Source organism: Gallus gallus, chromosome 9 (assembly GCF_016699485.2).
Source record: "Gallus gallus isolate bGalGal1 chromosome 9, bGalGal1.mat.broiler.GRCg7b, whole genome shotgun sequence".
NCBI lineage: Eukaryota > Metazoa > Chordata > Aves > Galliformes > Phasianidae > Gallus > Gallus gallus.
In genome coordinates this window covers 8,504,452-8,522,560 of record NC_052540.1, presented here as the reverse complement: position 1 = coordinate 8,522,560, position 18,109 = coordinate 8,504,452, and the positions used below count along the sequence as shown (strand labels likewise).

General features: G+C 42.0%; 1 protein-coding gene across 4 annotated transcripts in view; it reads right to left on the bottom strand.

Annotated features, from left to right (window-relative positions):
• Window positions 1-18,109, bottom strand: part of NYAP2 (neuronal tyrosine-phosphorylated phosphoinositide-3-kinase adaptor 2) — a 156,239-nt gene that overhangs the window by 15,592 nt on the left and 122,538 nt on the right. For all 4 annotated transcript variants that reach the window (XM_046898618.1, XM_422618.8, XM_046898619.1 and 1 more), the window contains one exon: window positions 10,524-10,627. In XM_046898618.1, the coding sequence (XP_046754574.1) occupies window positions 10,524-10,627 (104 nt within the window). The remainder of the gene's footprint in view (window positions 1-10,523; window positions 10,628-18,109) is intronic.

The following is an 18,109-nucleotide window of genomic DNA, read 5'->3' as shown; positions in this document are numbered from 1 at the left end:
AAAAGGGAAAAAAAAAAAAAAAAAAAAGGGAATTGCATGCTTCTGGTTTTGTTTTTTAACTGGTTTTTTAAAACCAAGGCACAATGTCTTTAATAGTGGTTGCAACAGCATTTGAAATAAACTTTGCAATTGTTATTGTTCTGGTACTGTATCCCTCTTGATGTGACTAAGCTAATTGTTTGCACACAAAAGTCTCAGAACAAGTTTTGAAGTGAACTTACAAATTTTAGAAGAGAATAAGCACATTTATGAGAAATGCCTTAAAGAAAGATCCCCTAAAGAGGAAGGAATGCTACCAAATGAAACCCTTTGTAGGCAACTTATGGATGCTTAGACTGAAATAATTTCACATAGCTACATTATATATTTAATGTTACGGTAAGTTCTTAATTATTTTCAGTAGAACCGTGTATAATGCTGTAGGAGCTGGAGATGAGGAACTTCCAACACTTTTTTAGTTTCCTTTAGTTTCTTGTTGTAGGCAGGATAGAACAGTGACCTCACTGATTCTGTTTCGTAAGTTGCAAGAGGTATAGCTTAATAACATCTGTTCTACTAAACATTAAGACTTTTAAGGCTTTTAATCTCTCCATCTCATGGACTGTCTAAGTATTTCATTGGGAAAACTCGTTCTAAATTTCTGAGGACATCACATTAATTTCTTCACCCTCATGCACAACTCTGACCCTCAAAAAGAAGGACTGTCTGCAAGGGCTGTGCTTTGGCTGCTGTCCCCACGTCTGAGCCCTCTTTGCAGGGCTATAGAGGCACACAGCCAAAAGTCCTAAAAGAGAAGGCATAAGAGTGAGCCCCAGGCTTGCTGCCCTTTGCTGCTTCCTTTCTTCTACTTTCTTTTCTTCTTGATGATAAAAGTGTTGCTTGTGCCCACTGTCTGCTTTGCCTTTAAGTACACTGAGGATCTCCTTACTTTCCCTCACAATCTAGGATGTACAATGGGTTTGACCTGCCCATTTCCTCGTCCTTCTGCTGATGTTCTGAACATCTCAGCAGCTTCCAGGGGCTGTGAGTGTCAGTCACCTTCCAGGGAACAGCCACATGCATTGTGCTGCTTTGGCTGCTGCATCCTTCCCACACATTTCCCTGTTGAGCTAAGACTATTTCTTGAAGTACTGAAACACACTGTCCCGACTCAACACATAGATTAATTCTTCTCAAAACTGCTCTCTTTAATAAAGTAAATGCCCAGATCTGAAAAACGACCAGGTAAAGATAGCAAAAAAACAATATGAAGGAAGTGAAAACTCCCATAAGCACTGCATTTCATTCCTTCTCCAAGTATTATTGTATTTGAAAAGTTTCATCTACTTATATGAGGGAATAAACCTCTTTCTCTACTCTGCTGGCAAACTTACAAAACCCATCCAAGCACAAGAGATCAGTATAAGAGAACGCAATATTCTGCCTCCCACTCTCCTTTGCCATGTTGGAGCTTGAGGGGTGAGGAAAGGTATGCAGACAAAACATAGGTCTGGTGCTAGAGATTGCAAGAACTGCTCACTCTGCTCCTGTGTCCAGCACCTTCTTTCTGCAGCAGTACACTTGCTGACCTCCTTCCCTCAACATGTCTCCTTTGTGTCCTACCCTAAAATTGCGTGTCCCAGATGGCTATGACCATTGACACCTCTGCAAAACCAGCAGGCACCTCAGAGAAGCGCTGCTGCTGTGCAACCACAGACCCGTGTGCTGTGCAGTGCCCCCAGCAGTTCCACAGCTCTGCAGCAGCCCCAGGCTGGGGGGGAACATGGAGCACAGGCACCAAATCCCGCTCAAGCCTTGGGGCCTGCTGCGGCCACAGTGTGTGCCTGGGCTGCACAGCATGCTCTTTCCCATGCTCTTCAATCAGCACTTGGCAGAACAGGACCCAGCAATGCAGTGACCTGCTTCTGCTGCATGACCACACCAGCCAAATGCTGAGGAAAACGTTTTGGGACAGCAGCAGCAGGGCTGTCTGCCAACAGAAGGCGGCTTTGACACATTGGCTTCTTGTGCCAATCAGTCAGGCGTGCCTGGGAGGTGAGGAATGATGGATGCGGCAATTCCATCCCCTTCAAGGTTTGCATTTTCTTTTCTTATTCTTCTTCTTTTTTTTAATTTATTTATTTAATTTTTTTTTTAAGAGTTCTCTGCGGTTTGTATATTTAGAAACAATCTGCGTGGCTTTGGACCCATGCACTGATTATGTAAGAGCAAATTCAGACTGCAACGCACCATAACGCGATGTGGAGCCGTCCCTACAACATTAACATTCTTGTTGCTGCTCTCATCCAACATGTTGTCAGTGTATTTAGCTGGACTGACGACAGCAGAATTTTGCCTTCGTGTGCACAGAATATTTGTCCTTGCAGGGAAAGGAAAGGATGGCCTAAAGTAATCCACGCGCTCCCTCTGGTGGGCACGAGGCTCTGCTGCGCCCTGTGAAAGCACCAACAGAAGCTGAGAAATCCCAAGTCCCTGCGGTCCTCAGCAGGCACAGTCCCGTAGCTCGGCATGACTTGGATTTTCATATCTGGCTCAGGCCAAACTCTGGTCAAATCCAGCATCTAAAGGGAGAAGCAGGGACGCTTCACGCCCCATCAAGAGGAGCTGTGCCAGGGGTTTCTCTGCTCCCTGCTTTGGGTTCTCCCACACCTGCCAATGCATCCAGGTGGGACTCAGTGGCTTCTCCCTCCCAGGCAGCTGCAAAACTGCCATCACCAAACTCTGTCTGTGTCTGTATTTGATTTCTCCTACACAGACCCCGACGACTTCTCCATGAGTGGAGAAGGACCCCTCCGTGAGAGGTACATTTGAGAAATAGACACCCTTTGTAAATTTTTTCTAACTAAATTTACCTTGTTTTCTGGTGTAAGACATGCAAACACATTTCATGATGTTAGTGGCTTATAAAATGGAATACATCACTGTCAAAGATACAGCGGATTTCATTCCATACATTGTTTTGCACTTCCTAAATTCACAGTAAACCAAAGCTTAAGCAATTCCTGACAGTCAAATACATACCAGTCTATTCCCATCTACAGCTGTTTACTCTCTCGTCTGTTACACTGGGCTTACAAATCCATGGGGTAAGGACAGGATTTGTTCTACACATTGTCTACACACACAGGGACTTTATTTATGATACTTAGGCAAATTTATTATGGACTCCTACATTATGACTCCTAGATGTGATCCTGGTAAATCCTACTGGCGAACATGAGGCAGATTTTGGATCAAGTGACTATCCCAAGCCTTATTAAAAGTGATGGTTAAACACAAGGAGTAATTAAGTCCCTTTAAGTAAACTGCTTCATAAGCTACCATCCAAAGCAATAAATGGCATATAGAAAGTGCAGACCAAAAACCTACGGGACTTCTGATTACAGAGTGAGAGGCCAAGGGACTGCTCCCACATTGTGGACACACATTTTGAATGAAGAAAAACATCAAGTAGCAAAAATGAACAACCATGATCTCGGTTCCAGGAACACAGACACAGATCTCAGGCACCACACTGTTCAAAGAGGGACATTTGGGATTTAAACACCGGAAGAAGAAAATGATTATCGTCATTCCATGAATTGTTGTAAGTATTTTGCTACCCTACATCCAAAATGCGTGGTATAGTTTCAAAAATTTTGAAAATGAAAGGAAGAGAGACAGAAGAGCCACACGAGAGTGGTAATTAGCACTGCAGCTTAATACTTCTTTTGAATAGGAATTTGGTACTGCGTCCCACCTGAGATCTTTAACCAGCAGCCCAGGGGGGTCCTTAACTTCCTCCCAGCCCAGGGAACAGGTGTGACAGAGCTGGGTTCTTTCATTGCAAAACCCCTATTAAAACCATAAAGGCAGAATCATTTGGGTTTTGTGTTGGTTTCAGATGGTGATTCTCCGAGTACTGCACCCCGCAAGGTTTTACAGTACTGAGCAATGGCACTTATTTACATCATTAGCAGGTACTATTTCTCTTACTAGCATACTTTTTTTCTTCTGTTGCCATTTTGCTGGTATTCAGGACGAAGGTCTGCAGAGTTCTCCATCTACCAGCAATTATTGTATTTTTTATAGACTGGAAGTTAAAAACAACAAGAACAACAACAAAAACAACCCTGCGTTGATCAGACAGGGAACAGCATGGATCGTCATTTGTTGATGCTCATTTTTCAGCAGCAGAACCTGTTAAATGGGGCAGTCAGGCACCTGGCCCTGCTAAGAGGCTGACAAGCGCAGGGTGTTTGCTGATTGCTTTGAACTCCGGTACAGTGGTGCTGGGAAAATTGCAACTTTAAGCCGAGAACAATGGAAGAGCACAGATGTATTGTTTGTGCTCCAAGTAATAGGGAGCCCATGTGCTTTCAGACACAATTTGCCAACTAAAGCATGATAATGCCAAGTCACTGGGAAGTTTTTTGTCTAGGTGCCTTCAAAAATAATTACAGCTGTAATAGCAACAATTTAACCTTCTTGTATTCGTTCATTAAAGGGTAAACACAATGCTTACGAAGCATACAATGGCTATAATGCGCTTTGTACACACAGCTAAGGCCAGAGACATTAAGAACTGGGTTTGTGATACTTAGTTGACCCAGAACAGCATTATTCATGCACTGAGGCATGAGACAAACACTGAACTGCTTTGGAGCGCTTTGTAACTGTCAAGACTCAACTCTAAATTATTTCTCCTAAGTTTTATTACTTTCTTTCAATGAGCTCATACTACATTTATACTACAGAGCATTGTCTTAGGAACGCTTCCTCAAGAACGTTCCCCCAAGCTGCGCAGGTGACCCCACACTGGGCCTCACCACTGCCAGGGCCGAGCGGCCGCGCAACGCGGGGGGGAGGCGAGGATGGGGGCCGCCAGGCGGCGCCATGAGCTCGCCCAGCGCTGCGCTGCGCCGTGCTGGGCAGGGCCGCACCGGGCCGGGCCTTGCTAGGCCGCGCCGAGCAGGGCCGCACTGGGCCTCGCTAGGCCGCGGCATGCCGGGGCCGAGGAAGCCGAAGCGCCGCGGGCAGGCCGCATCCGGATCCAGGCCCAAGGCGCAGGCACTGTCATGTAACAACGGTGTAACCTCTGCCTGAATAATAAACAGAGAGATACAAGCCACAAAAATGTAAAAAAGCAGCAATGTGTCTCCCTAAAGAGGAGAAACCTTCGCAAACGTCTTTAAGCTGCAGATTCAAAGCAGCCGTTCTGCCTTCAGTCTCCTTGCTTATTTACTGTGCAGAAAACAACAGAACTACAACAGAAAAATTCTGGTATTTTGTTTTCAGGACTCTACAGAGCTTGGATTCTCATTTCCTGGAAACAACTCTGTTAGTGGGTTCAAACACCAAACAGAAGTATCTAAATTGTTGCCCATCAAAGACACAAACACAGCATTACGAGCTGTGAAGGGTACTAATTCTCTCCCCTCTCCCCTTTGCAGCATTGTGTTGGGGCAGAGCACAGACAGTGAAGGCTGCCCAGCTTCGAGAGGTGTCTGTCGTGCCCCTCCTGGGCGCTCTGTGCTGTGCTCCCTGCTGGTCCCACCAGGGCAGAAATGCAGCCCCAGGCTGCTGCAGGCCAAGGCAGATACCATGCAAGTAGTGAGCTGAGCCACATGCAGGGGGAAAAGGCCACAAAAAGCTCAGTGCTGATTTTGATATGTTTTCTAGCTTTTTCTTCAACACAAGCCAAGACTCCTTAATACATAGCTCTCTGTGTATTTTTATTCCTTCTGCTGACTTATTCCTTCTAATCGCAGGATGGTGTCTGGATTTAACTTTCATCATCATTTTAAAGTTTAAATCTTCTTTCCTTGCTAAAATTGGAGATAGGTATCAGTGCCCAGTTCTCCCCACAGGAAGGCACCAGGCCTTGCAGGCGTGCTAGCTCTCCGGGAGGTGGGGGGGGGGGGAACAGCATGCTGCAAGAAGACAGCAGGAGAGGAACCAGAGTGCTGCCTTCCCACAGAAAAGCAGGGAACTAAGGGGCAGCATGAGGATAGGCTGCACATTTGGAGATAAGTACAGAGCTTTGTGGAAACAGCTGAAAAGGGACTGTGCTTCAGCAGAAAAGCTGAAATACTGCCAATCTAACTACCAGGAGTTTTGTTATCAGAGGGGTGTATTTTCTCTCAGATTGCAGATCTCATAAACATATGTATTGTTCTTTCAGCATGTGTTGTTATAACATGTACTACTCTGCTCATATGCAGCTTAATACACATGACTTTCCAACTGCTGTCTACATCTTAATGAAAATAAATTTCACTTTGCAAAATTCATTTGCAGCAAAGAAGTCTAGAGAGTTACATTGGTTCCTTTTCCTTAGAATGGAATTAAGCCTAGAAGTAACCTAGAGGTGGTTTTATGTGCATTAAGAATATAGACTTGAGATGCTCTGCTATCCAGCAGAGGGACTTCCACAGTATATATTGCTTGAAACATTTTCCTCTTTTGTAATGAGCATGCTCAATACACATATATTCTGCATGTGACAGGGATTTTTGAGCCCATCCACAGCATGTAATCTTTCCTTACCCTGAGATGATGATACAGAGAATGATAGGGGGCAGCGAAACATCACTGTATTGCAGATGTATCTATGGCTCCAAATCCTGCTTACTTTGCACACGTGAACCATTTTTTTCACTACTGGTGTGCTTTGACATGCCTGAGCATTTGCCATTGCAGGGTGAAACACCTCAGCATGCCTGATACAAAAGTCTTAGGCACGAGGCTCGGAGGTTGCAGCACTAGGGGACATAATTTATTTCCTAAGGCATCCTGAGACTGTATATAATTTCTACCTTAGAAACCTCACTTAATGGTTAACTTCTACTGTCCTCTGTCTCCTTGGGTAGAAACAAAAGACTGGTACTTGTTTGCACTTCAGCATAAAGGCCAAACTCAGATGGACTTCCACTGTTTCTAGTTTTATCCACACTTGATCTCTAAGATCAAGATGTAACTTTCTTTACTATCTAGAACATTTTCCTATTCCCTGCAGCTCTCTTTCACATTCTGTGATATGTAGAACACTTCTCCACTACTTCCATTCCCCTCTTCAGCATACATATTTATATCAAGATACATATTTAGCATTTATAACTATTTGTCACTTCTGTAGCTAAAAAATATTCTATGCTACTGCCATATTTCTGTTTTACACTCTCCAGTTGTCTTCCTTTTCTACTTCCTTAATTTCTTACACAATTAACTTCCATTCCAAGATAAACCTTTTTTTATCCTTCAGTTTAAATTGAGTCAGTTCACTGTGGCCTTCCAATACTTGAAGGGAGCATACAGACAGGAGGGGGAACAGCTGTTTACGAGAGTGGATAGTGACAGGACAAGGGGGAATAGTTCTAAACTGAGACAGGGGAGGTTTAAGTTAGATATTAGGAGGAAGTTTTTCACTCAGAGGGTGGTGATGCACTGGAACAGGTTGCCCAAGAAGGTTGTGGAGGCCTTCAAGGCCAGGCTGGATGTGGCTCTGGGCAGCCTGGTCTGGTGGTTGGCGACCCTGCACATAGCAGGGGGGTTGAAACTCGATGATCATTGTGGTACTTTTCAACCCAGGCCAAAAAAATATATGGAAAAAAAAGGAAAAAATATACTTCCAGCAGCCATCTTTCAAAACACCTTTGCCATTTACCAGACATAATATAGAACAGCATGCTTCCTGTCTGCCACTGCTTGTCTGTAACTGCTGGTGACTGCTGCACTACAGATTTCTAAATGTTCTCCAACAGAGATCAGCCAAACAACTTATCTCTGCTTCTAAGTCCTTTCTTTTCATTTATAAGTAATGTAACACCATCCATATGCCATAAATATGTGCCATAAATACTAGCTAGTAAATCCTCACAACTCCTACACCAAAAAACAAGCATGAATTTAAGGCATGGAGGAGTTAAATGTCAACATTTAACACAATTAGCCACTATTTGACTGGAATTAAAATTTAGCTTTTCTCAATTTAGACCTGTCTTGAATTACCAAGCATTCTCACTATTTACACAAATCATTATGTAAGAGCTCAAATAAGTTAAATGTTTTGGAAAAACATTAGTTTGGGATCCTTGAAGAATTGAAAAAAACGATCAATCCAGTAAGCTGCCCTTTCCCAGATGTACTTCTCAATCTTGTATCCCTGTGACCGTCAGCTGTGTCCATCTCAGCACAGAGGTGAATAACAGAGAGCATCCTCTTCTTTCAGAAAGACTAACTGCTGATTATGATGTAGTTAAGGAAACCAGTGTCAATACAATCAATAGCCACAGCACATGAAAACAAATACCCTGTATGCCACAATCTGTCAGACTCAGAATGGGCTAATGACCTGGGCATTTCCAAACACATTTCACCCATCACAGATTAATTGCACATTAAGATAGAGTGGGCGTATAAAGAAAACAATTGAAGCAATGTTTGTACATGCCAAAGAGATAATGAGACTTCTGTCTTTCCCAGAATCGGGGTCAAGCCACACCTTTACAAAATTATTCATTAATAAATGGCAACTTAATAGATTAATAGTAAGCAGTTGACAACTGGAGAGGAAGTCTTGAGGGCAGAGACAGTTTTTACCAGATCTGTGGTTTTTCTTGAAGACATGCCCATACCATACACACATTGTTCAATTAACAAGAACACCCTCAACAGTCACTTGAAAATTCCTCTTATCATCTTTGTTCTTTTCTTCTGTATGAAGTGAGGTGGATTTTTCCTCCACAGTTTCAATGAACCCTGACTACAGCTTCTAAGAGGCTCATTATCTCTTCTATCACATCAGCTTCTGCTTTCAAGGCTTATTGTTTAGCTCTTAATATAAACTGAGAGACTAAAATGTGTTCAAAACACCCAAGGTGCCTTTGCACTGAGTAACCAGCAAATCATCATGTCTGCTGTGAGACCTGTTTTATGAAAAACATACACTACCTGAACACTGGGATACTCAAAACCTTTGGAAGTACAATTACCTTAATTTCTTCCTTAGATTAAAAAAAAAAATACTTAGTATTTAAATGGGTTATCATTTTGCATCTCTGTTATGGATTTGGTTTTATGTAAAATACGTTTCAGGAACATGCAGTGCATTGTGTCCAGCAGAACTCTAAATCAATACAGTTTTGCCAGTCAAATAATATCAACCTGTATGGATTAGGCTATGCAAATATAAGCTTCCTAACAAGTACTTTGTGCACTGGGTTGAGCAAAGTGACCTTACTCTTCTGTTTTCTGCTTTGGCCAGGAGCTTCTTGCTAAGGAGCAACAATAAACTTACACAGGGAATTAACTGCAAGGTAGTCTCAAGAGAGTTTACCGCTGAAATCTCATTGAAGTTCAGTAGGATTATGGGGACTAATTCCCCAAAAACCAATCAAAAACTCATCATCTAAATAAGGGTGCTTGTATGTGTTAGCATACATATATGTATGTGCACACATATACATGTTTATGTCTGTACATATGCATACCCACACTCATGTACACTGATGAGCAGTCCCATACACGTACACACAAGTGACACGATACTGGAGTGCTTTGAGCTTGACAGAAGGTATTCACATTATGTTTAAGTGAAACCTTTTCTCTCAATTACTACTCTCAGCAGTTAGTTCTGTCAAACTAATAATACAGGTCTGTGCAGTGAAATGATACAGTATCAGTATTAGCATATAAAATAAAGGTAAGTATAGGTTTCTCATGTCTTTAATTCTTTTCTGTTTTCTCTCTACTGGATAAATTTGCCAAACACTTCAATTTCTCTTTCAAGGGTCTGTGCAGCATCAATGCTTTTGATGGGGGGAAAAAAAAAAGTATATCTGTTTAAGATATAAGAATCATTTACCCCTCTGGTTCAGTTTTTGGTTCCTAACAATATACAATAAACAAAACTACAGCAGACTATTTAATAGTCCTGTAAGTATTACATGGCCTCTAGCTGAAGAGAGTCTAGCTGCCTTAACTAAACAAAACAACTTGCTATAAGAGCAGTTTTCAGGACAGTGATAAATCACAGTGTAATACAATCATGCACTGAGCTCAAAACAAATATTAGACTGGCACAAATATTATAGTACAACTGGGAGAAGTCAAAGGTATGTACAAGTCATTGACAAACATTGGTGCAAGTGCTTTAGACAAGACATTTAAAAGAAATTTACACTTAAACATAGATTAAATTTATCAAAGTTTGATAAATTTTAAAGACAGTAAAAAAGTACAGAAAACATGAAAAAATAAAAAATCCAGCAAATTCATACAGTACAGTTTTACTACATTTATATTACAGAATGAAGACAGAAAAGGATACAAAGAATTAAGGGCAAAGAAAATTCTACTGGCCGTACCCAGTGGAATTTCATTGCCAATGAGAGATGCGCACACACAAATGCACGCAACACGCACAGAAAATAAAGACAAGAAAACAAAAAATCATCTACTGTAACTAATGACAGACACAGAGGTGAGAAACATTTGGCATGTTGCAGCACATGAAGTCATTCCCGATTGGCTAACGATGGTACCTGGCTCGGCTGAAGATCACTGGCTTGCCTGAGCGGAGTAACAGACGGAGGAGGCACACCTGATGTGGATGCAGACCGACCTAATCTGCAACTTGCTTTAGGCTCTGCAAAAGAAAAGGAAAACCAATGAGTGGGAAACTGGTTATTGCTGCATTAATTGAAGCATGGTGCACCCACGATTCCCTTGAAATGGACTCTCCAGCCTTGGATTCTAGTTAGTCTTGAGCACTTTGCTGGATCATGAAAAGCTGGGCTTAGAAGAAGGGAGATCAGGATGGAACCTAATGTCCCAGGTTCTTTTCTTTCACTTCTTTCACTAGTGACTCTGAAACTGAAGTATACATTATAAAACAGCAAACAGACTGGGATCATATCAAGACGACCATGTTGCCCTCCTTTTAAGGAAACAGTATATAAAAGCAGTGCGGATACTGTCATATTTGGGATTTGGAATGACACCAAAAGCTCTAGGAAATGCGATGGCAGTGACTTGAAAGGCAGCACAAGAAGAAAGGAGAGAAATCAGAACTTCAACAGTGGCAAATTCTGAACTCAGTTCCGCAGAACTCAAGCTTTCAATTAGAAGAGAAAGTTCAACTCCAGAGAAAAACTTACAGAATCAACATGGTTATTTCATTTTCTTTCTGTTGTACATGAAGGCAATTCTCAGAGCGCTCCCCACTGGCCTCCAGTGCAGGTTATTTCTGTTGACATACTGACACGAAGCTGATCATGCAGCTCAGGAGTCCTGGAAGGTTTGTATCGGAGCTATGCTGACACCAGTGTGCTACCCAAGTGTTCAGCATCCCACATCTTGTCTAGAAGAAAGCATCTTTTTCTGAGAAAAGAGCCTGCCTGTTTCTGTTTGAGGAAAGTCATTGTCTCTGTGCTTCCTGTTTTATTACCGAGCAGACAAATCCTTGCAACCATGGCTTTTGGCTCAGATGAATGTATTCATTCTCCCCCTGTTTATAAGCTGGCCTCCTAACCATGCACCTGCATTTCCTATTTAGTGGGTAATACTAAGACCAAGGACACTCAGACTCAGCAGATCTACTTTGTACAATTGTGGACTTTCAATTTTTAGCTGAACTAATAGTGCTTTAACATGAATAACAAGTAACCATAATACCATGCCTCCTCACAATGGGTTGAAAGAATTTCTCTTATTCAGCCTCACGTTTTCAAGAAGAAAGGAAAGATTTATGCCTTCTGCAATCCAGGTTTGCCTTTGAAGACCATCTTTTGCTTCTGTCTCTCTGAAATATATTTTCTCATGCCATATTTAAACTGCTGCTTTGTCTCTGTGTGTTTTGTCTTAATATCTCTCTCCTGTGTGGATCTGTAGGATCACCACTAGCCAGTGGTTGGGCCAGTGTTGAAAAGGAATAAAACTGTCCACGACAAAAATGTCTTTAAGGTCACTTGGTGCGTCTTGGAAACTTGAGGACAGGTGACAGGTCACGCCACCTACCAGCAGTGTGCTGAAATTTGTCCTTCCAGTCTCTCTGATGCTTTTTTATTGTTGTCTTAAATGCTTATTTTTATAGGAATTCAGAATTCAGTAGAGTGTGGAGAAGAGCTATCCACTTAAGCTGAAGCACTTAGACCAGCAAAAGCATCTGTATGGGTGAATATTCATCAACTAAATATTAATACGTTGGTTAACATCCAGCTGGCTGAGCAGCAAAAATATTTATGCTGTTTGACGAATGCATTATTCAATTCACTCATTCCTAGGCAGTCTGTAAACACACCACGAGTCAACACGGCAATAAGCACACAGAAAGGAGCAGAAAGATCTCCCCCATAACCTTACATTTTGTACATAATCTGTTGTTTTGCTTTTTTTGGACTTGGGTAGTTATTTCAAGAGTTTGATTGTATTTTTGTTCAGATTTCACACCGTGTGTGTGCCAGATAGCTGTTTCTTTCGGTAATATAAAAATAGTAACAAGTCTCTCTTCCCTCCTGAAATTTTTCTGGGGTTTCAGAGAGAGCGAGAAGAGGGCTTTTTTGGCCATTATTCCTCTATTGCTAAGTAGAGGCTCTGTTTTTGCTGTGACAAGCAAAATCAGACACTCAACGTGTCCAAAACGCCAAGGCACTGTCTGCCGTTGCTTCTGAGTTGTTTTCTTTACTTCTGAAAAGCAGAGAGAAGAGTCATAATTTCCTATTTGGATATATGTTCAACAGCAAAAGATTACTGTTTCCTTGCCAAAGAGATTCCTTTTATCTGGCATCAAAGAAACAAAATCTATCACACACAGATGAAGGATTACTTCCTTTATCTCCCTGTAATACATTTTACAGTATTAAGGAAACTATTGCAATTTCCATGGTGATCCTCATCAAGAGCAGTTTCAGAGACTGTTCTATCTAGATGCATATTTTTTTTCAGTTCAAGAAGTTAGGTTGTGCAGTGAAAGGGAAATGGTTTCTTTAATAGCCATTCCATTGGTCTCTCTGGGAATATTTTTAGACCAAATAATATATTCTACTCTAATTAGTGCTCTGAGTAACCTCTTCATACCGCACACTGCTGTGGGAAAAAAAAACCTTAAGCACAGTTTATCACTAGCAGTGATGCCCAGCTCACTGTTTTGCATTCTGCAGCATGTTACTTTTCAACTGGACATTATCGTACTGGGTCAACTGGATGTTGAATACAATGCTCACTTCAAGTACCTTCTACTTTAGGCGGTCTAAAAAACAGAATGAGATTTTTTAAAGTAATCTTGTCCACTGTCTAGTCACTTCCAGCATCTTCAGCTCTTGGTTTGTGTGTTTTAAATGGCCAGTTCAGCCTGTCTGCAAGATCTGCATATCAATACAGACCCAGATTCTGGAATGAAAATGAGTTTTAATATTGCCTGCTGAGAATGCTGAAGGAGGAACAATTCTGCCAACAAATCTCAGGCACGGTTTCTAGCATTTGGTTCATGTTTATATCATATGGATAATATTCAGACAGGTCACTATTAACATCTGAAATGAACAGTCTTGAGAACATGTGAGAAGTCCCTTCTGTGACTGCAGTACACGGTGTGGAGCAGGGCACAGTTCTATCAGTCAGACCGATGAGCACACGGGGAAGGCTCTGTAGATGTCTGCCCTCCAAGATGGACCCACTTGCTCAGGTTCCATGACAGTCCTAGCTAAAACACCTCTGGTTCCACACTGATGAACCTGATGTGGCACCTCAGCTCTGCACTGCACTTCATTGTGAGAATGTATCCTCTAGTTCTGAAGCAAAACTGCCTGAAAGAGTTCCAGAGACTCCACCCTGCATCCACAACTAGGGGCCTTTGGCCATTGCTGTAAAGCCGCTCAAATGCTGACAAGGGCTAGCAGCCTACTGCCAAGGTAGGGAATTCATGGGCATATGCCTAAGTGCTTTACTGGACTTGAGCCAGAGGATGCAGTGAACTTCAGCAACCATTAAAGATGCTTGTTGCAGTCAGTGAGCAGCACAAAGACTGAATTCAGCAGATTATTCAGGCTAGATACCTAGCTGCTCTGTAGATTTTATTTAGTTAGTTTATGCACAGAAGTGTTCATAAGATTCAGTTGCTATATTTCACTCAAGAAACTTCTGTGGTATTATTTTGCACACCTTCAAATGACAATTCCCTCAGACTGTGCCACTTTATGAAAGACACACTGCTCACAAAGAGCCTGAACCAGGAGCCAGCTGCTGACAGTGCTAGCAGTGGGTGGCTGGTCAGCTGTGTGTGTCTCTGGTCATGTCCCCTGCTATGTCACCCACAGCAGCCAGGAGACTCCCAGCAATCCCAGTGGTAGGGAATGAACCACTGTGGCCAGTTGCACTGGGAACAGCATTACCAAACTCTCAGGTTTGAAGCTGAATCCTGACACTGCCAGCAAGATGATGTGGACATAAGCAAGCAGACAGCTCTCAAAGGACAACATTAAGGGTGACCATTTTAGGAGAAAACACCTAACACGGAAATACAGACTTTCTAGTCACAAATACAATTGCCTCAAAATTGTGTACTTAATTCTTTAAGAACTCACATAAATGACCTGTTTTCCAAAAACTCAACAAACTGCTGTCATCTTGCTAAAGGTGCAGAAGCTTGGTAGCTTGCATTTGGGGCAGAGAGCGTTGTTGGATTTCACTCAACAAAGCAGAATGCTGAGAAGAGACAAGATTTGATGGAAACATTTTCCATCAGTTTTATACCAATGTGTTATGGCTTTCTATATTCTCCAGAAATACAACAGCTCCGCACAATTTTTATTTTTGGATCTTAACGGGAAGAGTTCTTTTATTCATCCAAGGAAGACTTCATTCTGCCTATCCTAATCTTAATTCAAAAAAATACTCTGGCTGTCACTTACATTGGAGAAGCTTCTTATCCTGTCACAGTCTCTTCTTTGCACATGAAAAGAGAAATATTGCTTATTTGCTACAGCTGCCAAGAAGCACGTTTTGAATTAAACAAGGCGATGTGACAGGCTGAGAGTAATCACATGCAAAAAAAGAGGAAAAAAAAAGAAGAAAAAGAAAACATGCATATTGGAAAAATAAATCCTGTTATCATCATAGTGGCCTGGCTGCGTTGGTCTCCTAAAAAAAGAAGAGTAAGCTGAAATGTAACTTGAAATTATGAAACCTTAGAAGTGGAATAAACTATATATTATTCTTTCACTTACAGAAAATATTCAGGGCTCCATCTGCAGGAGCCTCTCCGTGCCGAAACAGCACAGCAGCACATCACACTGAGCACATCACACTTGGTTTTCACCAAGGGAGTACCCATGCAACTCAATGTCATCAGGTACCAAGAGGCCAAAAGCTTAGCAGTATTCAAAGCCAAACAAGAAGAGAAAAAACACCTCTGCATTAGTTGGTTATGTTTTAAATTAGGATTTGTTCTGAACCATCATGTTTCAGGTCTATGTCAACAGCTGAGGCAATGAGGTAAGGAATAAACACTGGCAGCGCTCATTTCTTTAGCAATTCTTTCTGTTTTTCTCTGAAGCTTCTGGCACTGGTAGCCATCAGTCTTAGGGCCCAGGACCAAAAGAACAATTTGGCAGCCGCGTTGTTCCACGTGGCTGTAATGCTGCTGCTGCAGAGAGTAGTGTGTGTGTCTGCGGTCAGGCTCTGTGATGGGGTGGAGCAGCACACTAGAGATCACACACCTGGCTCATGGCACAGTAGCTTGGTCCTCTCAGTGCACAGTGCCCAGTACTGCTCCAGGCACCGCCTGGGGACAGCCTGCATACTGACAGAACATGGACAACCGGTGTAGGTAAGCACTGAATGCATCACATCCGGCCTGGACTTGCTGGGCTGGCTAGCCAGTAGCATACACCTCTAACATCACCTCTAGTTGCCTTAGCTTGAAGAATCCTTGAGGATTTAGTAACCCTGATATTGCCTTAGAAGAACAATGAGAGTTTGGTGGGAGTACTGAGTCTTCTTTGAGTGAAGTAGCCCTACCCAGTATGAACTGATGCTGTGCCACTACTGCCTTCTTGTATCAATGAATGTGACTTGCACCTTGGGCTTTGCAAGCATCTCTTAACTCCCAGCTTGAATTTAACTATTCATTACTTCTGCAAATCCACCACAACACTAACCAGTAATTCCAGTGAACAGCAGATATTTACTCCCTTCACGATTACCTGCAACGTTTTCAGCTTGAATACAAAATGGGTTGGCTGAGCGTCAAGCTAATGGTGATTCAAAAACAGCGCAGAACTGAATAGCCTCTATGAGATACAAGAGGCAGTGCAGTGCCTGTCTTTAGCAGCAGGTGGCAATGCAAAATGCTGCTTCATAGTTGCAGTTAGGAAAGAAAGAGGCAACATTCCAGAAAATACTGTTCAAAGCTCCTGGAGTGAAGTTATCACAACCTTCTGTTTCACAGATCTCATTTGGCTGTTTGCTAGAATTACAAGGACTTTCTCAAAGGGCAACATGCCCCTCCAAAGCACTTGCACTGCTTTCCCTAAGAAACAATAGGATGACACAAGACAAAAATTTGCCTTTACAAATTGTGGGGCAGATGAGAGAACAATTAGTCATTAGGTTCAGTGATACCCTTCTGCTTTTGACAGGCCGTGCTCACTCAAACAGATTAACCAAAATTTCAAGATCTTGTTTGAAGATGGCTTATTTCCCCTCAGACCTTACCAGCAGGTACAGACAGAGAATCCACAGAAAAAAACAGGTACTCACTTAACTTTCTCCAATTCCTCAGCTGAGTGGCCTATTGAACACACATGAAAAGTCCTTTCAGATCATTTCTGTTTTACCACAGAGCAATTCAACCTCATTTTCTTTATTCCAGCAGTGTCTAATAAGTGCCTGGACCAGTGCAAGCTAGGAGGTATGCAGGACACTGTGGTACTGTCGTCTTTAAAGGACAACCTTTTTTCCTCCTATCTATGCTGTTGGAAAGAGAACAGTGGTGATGATGACTATACTGGGGATTGCCCTGATTTTATTTGATTTTGTGGTAAATCTGAGTTCCAAATTCCTAGCACAGCTGAAACCAGGACACACAGAATCACTTTCTCGTTGATTCCAGAAAGCATCTGTATCCATGCGGATGTATTGAATCTCTTTTCTTGCATTCTGTTACACTTCTAATTTAATTGCAAGGAATGAACTGTCACAGTTCATGTATAAGTTCATTGATGAGAACTGCATAGAGCATTTTGAATGCAGTGCCCCACCGATTAAAGGTAAACCACGTTGCTCAGGCAACAGCTGGAGATACAGGGGAAAAATATTCATGGCAGATGAGAGACAATATTCATCAAATGAAATGTCATAAAAACTGTGGGGAAAGGAGAGTCATGATCAGCTCACAAACTTTCATCGTAAAAGCGGAGTCAGAATAATGAATATTTTTGTAATATTTCTTACCACAAGTCTTTGAAAGTCTTAGTTATGCAGGAGAAATCACAGTAAACTAAGACAAGGCATGATTCAACAACTATTACAGTTTGCAGGTGCCAAATCAAGATTGAGGCCAAAATGTTTTGTCTGCTTTTGGAGATCAACCAAATCTTTACAATAAAACTTATGTAGAAAGGCTGAGCAGAAGTGCTGTGTTTTGCTAAGAACTCACTCTTTAATTTTCATTTCCCTTCTGTTCTGCTCCATACTGTCATCCAACAGAACAGAAAAGACTGCTACACACCTTTAGTTTAGTTATGAAATGCCCTGATACTTTGATGTGGTATCTGTAAACCCAGTCTTTTACCTGTTTCAGCACCTATGACACTATAATACACTGGGAAAAGAATTCTGAAAAAACTATGAGCTAAGCTGGAAAATCTCTAGCTACCAGAACACTTCATGAGAACAGATGAGTAAACAAGATAAAATAACCTGCGCTGGAGTCATGAGATTTGCAGAAAAGATCTTTTTGCTCCTGCAGGCAGGACTGTTTGGGGGGCATACTGCAGCAAGAAGAGCTAGACTACACAGCTGCTGCACATGCTACTTCACATCAGTAAAAGCTGCTCAAGTTACCTACTGAGTTTCTGGTGTAATTTCCAGCAAGGAAGGGAAAATGTGAGTTCTCTTATCTCACAGGGAA